Raw genomic sequence first — 6,336 nt, 5'->3', positions numbered from 1 at the left:
ATATATGTGTGCCTCGCGTCTCGATGTCTCCATCAAAGTATTTTCCTTCGCTTGCTGATTTATCGTCTCTTGCATTTTTACGTTGCATTCAGTTTATTGCGAAAGCGAATTTGAAATGCTTAGTTGCTAGGGCTTCGTTTTTTTCCTGATAATTACGACGTCAAAGCGCGCACGAGGAATTCATTTGCGATAAATATGTCTCTTTAAGGATATATTTTTTATTTCACCGCGGATTTATGGACCTGTGCATCCATACCGATGTACTTCCTTTTTTTTTTATTGCGTGACATAATCGTCGATTGCTTCGGGGTAGAAATCGAACCGTGACGCAATTAGTTTGGTAATTTGATGTCTTGTCAGTTTATTACGTTGCAATATTGAATTGCGTGCTTTTTGTTATTAATTTCTGCTGGATATTTTTATCTCTTATATATGAACTCTCTAAATTCTTTGGAAGGGAAATTACTCTAAAGAATGAAAATTGAGCTAATCTTGAAAAAGAGTAGTTCAAGTTTCAATCTTTAAAAGTTAGGTTCCTTTTACTCTTTAGAGTAAGATTCACTTCGAAAGTTTTGGAAAGTATAGGTCACATGGTTTTTTACTGCCAACGTTTTTTCTAAATCCTTCCTGAAAGAAATAGCATTTTTGAATTTCTATATTTTTAATCTTTAAGTAGATAGATTTAAAGATACATGATGAATATACGAGTGATAAGTCGGGTATTCAAGAACATCCCAAACAATTTCATTTTATAAATCAATTATAATAATAAGAAACAAAAAGTTACGAGCAAGGTTTTTAATGCTAAATTAATACAAAATTCATGTATTAAGAACCTAATTATAATTTCAAATCTAATTATAATTTCACATTTTGATCTAATATTATAATCTCATGTTTATTTAGTACATTTAAGTTTCAATGTGTGTTAATTTATTATTAAAGAATGTTAAATTTATTATTAAAGAATATATTATTAAAGAATGCTTTAATCCATAATTCCGTTTTATTAGTTGATTCGTAATCTTTTAAGTCTTTGTTTTCAACTTATTGTTTAATTCTGCATTTTTTATTTGAATTTTACGTTATTTTACTTGTATATTATATTGTATATTATGTTAACATTATTGAAAAAGAGTTTAATAATAGCTCCCAAATGTTTAGTGAAATGACGTCAATTAAATATTTGATTAATATAACCAATAATTTTTATTTTCCCTAAATATTTTTGGTTATACAAAACATTTAAACTTCATTGGCATTTTACTAAACACTCAGCAGCTATCATTAAACTTCTTTTTCAGGAATTATAAGATAAATGAAGTAAAAATAATGAACTTTAAAACTTCTGGGATATCTCTGAGAAAAATATTTTATTTTCCTTTTATAGACAAGATTTTAAAGAAAACTATATGTGGAATATTTGTTGCCATTCCATCTATTTCTTTAAAGACGAACATATCTAATACCGATGACGAGATCTGTTTATCTTAGAAAACTATTTTCGCCACGTAGAGATTTTCCGATCTACGACGATTTATCGGTACGCAGTCACACATATCTGTCGTAATTGGTTTTAACAACGTGGATGTTTGACGTTGTTTCATCCGCTGTCTGTTTTTATTGGTCGTATATCTATGATCATACCGTACCATGGATGAAAACGAGGCGACTCGATGATCATCCTACAAGTTTCATGCCGTTTCACCGTTGAAATGGCTCCATATTAATTTAAATAACCGGCAGGTTATATAAGCACGCACGCGCGAAGAATTCGTCGAAAAGAAAACCGGCAGAATGGTATTCGCATGTGAATATCTCATGAATATCGTTCCGGAGCGTATTTTAGCATCCTCAGTGGGCGAGAAAACGCGCGATTACCTCCGCCTACTTCGCTCGTACTTTCATTGCATATTTGTTTATTTGAAAGTTACACGTGTATTGCACGTGGCGGATCGTCCGTCCATTTGTACGATAATGAAATAATATACAGAGTTAATAAAATGGAACACCTTGTATACAATCGTGGGTCGAAAACAAGTTTACTTGGCGATACCAATGTCTCGATATATCAACATTTTATGCATTCCTTTGATATCTTTTTCTATCTTCTTTCCTAACCAATTTTCTTAAAAGGATATTCTATGTATAAAGTACACTTCAGAAAAATCCAAGAGAAGACTTACGCGGATATATATTCTTTCGGTTCATACATAATAAACAAAAAGAATCGGCAAGAGATATGCATGCGTGAAATCTTTCGGTGAATTCGCGTTTACGTGGCGAAATTCGGTCGGATGAAATTGGATAGTCGACGCGAAATTGAGTGAAGACACGCGAAGAGTATATTCCTGTAGCTTTCTTTTCGAGTAACATTTAGTTTTATGAGTATAATGTAAGTTTTTACTCCGAGAATATTGAATCTATGTCGGGACCTGCTCTACTTATATAATACTTTTTATTACGTTTTTAGCATATTCTTTTGCCATATCAATCGATATTATTTAAAAATGACGGTTACGATAACAGCTGATTACATATCTTTTTTATTCACAGATAAGTTTACGGAATTGCATCGCTTTCGCGTCGTTGTTATCAGAATATTTCATTGATTGCAATGTTTTTCAATAATTCAAGATACTATAGTATATACACAGCTGTGTATATACTATAAATATCGGCAAATGTCACAGTTCTTCTTTTTGTTAATTTAATGCTGCATTTTTTATGTAACGAGCAATATTTTTATTTATTTAGATCTAGATATGAAAATAATTTTATTATTATCAAAATAATTATGTAGAACATTTAAAACGTTAACAACACCGCAAAAAATTTTTAACCTTCTAACAATTTCAGTAACCAGTTTGATCGTACTTATATAATTATCTCAATAATCCAAAATTTTTTTCTGCTTAATTCTTCATTTTCAAAATGTATAATTTATACATGCAGATATTTGTACCTTCTGCTTACTGTTTATTAATTTATTTATTAATTATACTGATGAATATATTATTCAGGGAATTAAATCAGCATTTAGCCTCGTCTTTATACAATATATATGTATATGTTATTCGATATGTCTCTTTATTATTTGCATTGGATAAAATTATTATTATTATTATTGTTATTATTATTATTAATTATTTTTAGATTTGTATCTAAAGTTTGATTTGATATTCATATTTGTAGACACTAGTAAAATCATTCCTGCTGTGTAATTGTTTATTCGCAATGCTTATATCTTCTGTTCTCTTCTCAGATATCGTTTTGATTTTATATTATCGAGAAAAAAGATAGTTATATAAGTCCAAGTGTAATCTTAACTCACGATAGGAATGTCCTTTTGAATGGAATTCTCCTTCGATTCTGATACGATTTAACGGCAGATTGCCTGCTGTGAGACTTCATGAAAGTGAAGATGAACAGACTCTTTGTTCACTTGAACGATCCGATTTTATGACGTTATCGCGGAAAAGTGATCCGTATTGTATGCCACGAGAACGTAATAAATGGATCGAATATGATATCTTGAAACACTGAAACCGTTGAAATTTTACACCGACAGCATTCTGCCGGTCTGAATTACGTGATTATATTCAACGCGCTTTACGATCGGGACATAAATTGTTGATGTAAATTGTAAAATCGTACAGTAGAGATGCGTAATGTTAATTTTATTCCCGAAGGTAAAATCTTGATATATGAGAAATTTTTTTTCAATGTAAAATTTTCTTTATGATGAACACAATGTTATTCTTTATTACTACACACGACAATTTATATAATGACGTGTACATTTCCGTGATGTTTCAACGAGAGAAGCCACGTAGGACGTATAGAATTAATAGAACGTCTATTAGTACAACAGCTATTTAAATCAAAAATAAGTCTCATAATACGCTTGACTCAGCCTCAGTGCGGTTAACCCCTCATATATGCTGTTGATAAAACGAATTCATCTCTATTAACTGATTCAGCCAATCATGCGTCACGCGGGCTCGATGGAGTTACGAAAATGCCATTCATCCTCGTGTCTCTTTGTGTCTTCTGTTCTGAGATAATGAATTGTTCGACGGTGATAACGAGACGGATAAGAAACGTAGCGCATTCGATTAAGTCTCACATGAGGCACGTAATCATCGATTTATATTTATATGATGTACATGTTGTATTGTCTTGAATTATGTGACTTTATCTCTTCAAGATTGCAGACAGTCTCGAACAAAGCTTTCGAATGACATTTAATTCATGAAATCTCTTTATTTAATGCAGAATTTATTTATAACATTTTATTGTGTTCTGAAACAATGATTATTTTTATAGATGGCATGATTAATTGTTTTAGAATTCTCAGAGAGTCATCTGTATAATAATAGAATATGTGATTTAAGTCTCACTTTCTTTTCCTGTTTATTTGTTATCACAAAATTGTTTGTCACGTTTATAATTGGAAATTTAAAATTTAAGTGTTATCTTAACAATTATAATTTTGAAATGATATAGAATATTTGAATATTATTTATGTTGCTTTAATATGATTATAAATTGAATTAGCATTATTTTAGCAGCGAACGAGCGAAGTGAAGCGAATTTCTTATTGTTCCATCAGACAATGGCAGCAAATATTTTTAGTTGACTAGATCAGCAGAAATTTTATTGGATTATGTCCAATTTAAACATGACTACTCGTGCTATTAGTTATTATCTTTTTGTAATATCTTTGTTGCTTTCTGAGCAAATATTTATTTTTCGAGCTATTTTTAATATCGCTGATATATCAATGTTGTCATACTAATATATTACAGAGTATAATATTCATAAATATTCAACAATAAATGTGATTATTTTTTCAAATATCTGTAAGTTTTTATAAATATTCCATATAAATGTCCCTTCAAAAATAATATTTTGTTTTTAATTATTAAAAATAATATTTGTTTTGTTTCGTTCGATGCTTATAGCAATGCGTTGCAATATTAAGTGGAAATCTGGCGAGTTTACTGAATGCAAGTTGAAAGAATGCTGGACGTTCTAGATCGACTCGATGATTCATTTACTACTAAAGTATTGATTCTTTTCAGAGAGCAACGACGGTGCACACACATTGAAACCGTGTAATACTTCGGATCTCACCGAGCAATGCGGTAAAAATCAGAGGTGCCGTGTAACCAACAATGGCAAACCGATGTGCGAGTGTCAACGAGATTTTTATTTTGTTGATGGTGAATGCATTAGGACATCAACATCCACGATGACAAACGTTACTACCCTCAAGCCAGAGCAGAGGTCCGAGTCAGGAGGTATGTGTACACCGGGAAGTAATCCGCTGAATGTTTATTCTTCATCGTAAGCTTTATCATGAAAAAAAAATAGGCACACTGGTTCTTCTAACAATCGCTTTTATCATTTTTTGAATATAAGATCCAATATTCGAATGTATATAATCAGCCTTACGCTCACCTTATGAGTGTCTTAACTCATAATTAGATAATACTGTTTAACTTGCCTATTATTCATTTATTAATATACGACAAAGAAGCAATAGGAAGAAAAAACGACCTTGAAAATCAGTCTAGCTAATGGCAACAACTAAATTTTCTATCAATGTTGTGCAATTTGATTTAGGTAGCTCTGTAGCCGCCGGTCTGCTAATACCCACCTTCCTTATAGTAGTCGGTGTACTACTGTACTTCGGTGCGAGACGATACAAATGGCTACAACGATTTCGGCAGTATCGTCACAATCGTTACGGCAATGTCATAGTCACGAGAGACGACGATGATGACGACGATCCACCGATAGCGTAAAATGATAAATAAAATGTAAGAGAGAATTATAGAGATATGCACAGGCCGCGCGTACCAAACGATCAAACTTGAATAGGTGCAGTGTATGCTTGTGTGTTGATAGAACGTACATAGTTACGAGGCTGTAGTGTGGACTTTGGATACGGGAATACACACACACACACACACACACACACACACACATATATATATATTCGGTTGGTGACGCTTGTTTTGATTCCTTTAGGAATCGTTACCACGTAATTCCGTGCAACTATCAGCAGGGAAGTATATCTACTAAGTGCACAAGAGGCGGGAGAAGAAAATGAATTACGAGGCCAAATGTAAAGATGCACTCGCGCGAGTAATTATGCTTTTATCATTAATTCGAAGATAGATTGGCTGCGTTCAGCAGAATACAGTTTTACAACCGTTCTATGATTATCTACTGAGAGGGATCATTCTTCTAGGTTTAAAAGTATAATCCAATCAGCACGAAGAAAACTTTCAACAGTTGCAAAATAAATGTTCTGTTGAACGCAGC

At 32.1% G+C, this 6,336-nt stretch overlaps 1 protein-coding gene across 1 annotated transcript in view; it reads left to right on the top strand.

Annotated features, from left to right (window-relative positions):
- The window catches only part of LOC108686205, a 7,549-nt gene extending 1,589 nt beyond the window's left edge, over nt 1-5,960 (top strand). The window contains exons 2-3 of the mRNA XM_018191365.1: nt 5,088-5,306; nt 5,632-5,960. Of these exons, the coding sequence (XP_018046854.1) occupies nt 5,088-5,306; nt 5,632-5,813 (401 nt within the window). The 3' untranslated portion in view covers nt 5,814-5,960. The remainder of the gene's footprint in view (nt 1-5,087; nt 5,307-5,631) is intronic.
- The last annotated feature ends 376 nt before the right edge of the window (nt 5,961-6,336 follow it).

Source organism: Atta colombica, unplaced genomic scaffold (assembly GCF_001594045.1).
Source record: "Atta colombica isolate Treedump-2 unplaced genomic scaffold, Acol1.0 scaffold166, whole genome shotgun sequence".
In the NCBI taxonomy this organism is placed as follows: domain Eukaryota; kingdom Metazoa; phylum Arthropoda; class Insecta; order Hymenoptera; family Formicidae; genus Atta; species Atta colombica.
This window is presented reverse-complemented; position numbering and strand designations above follow the sequence as displayed.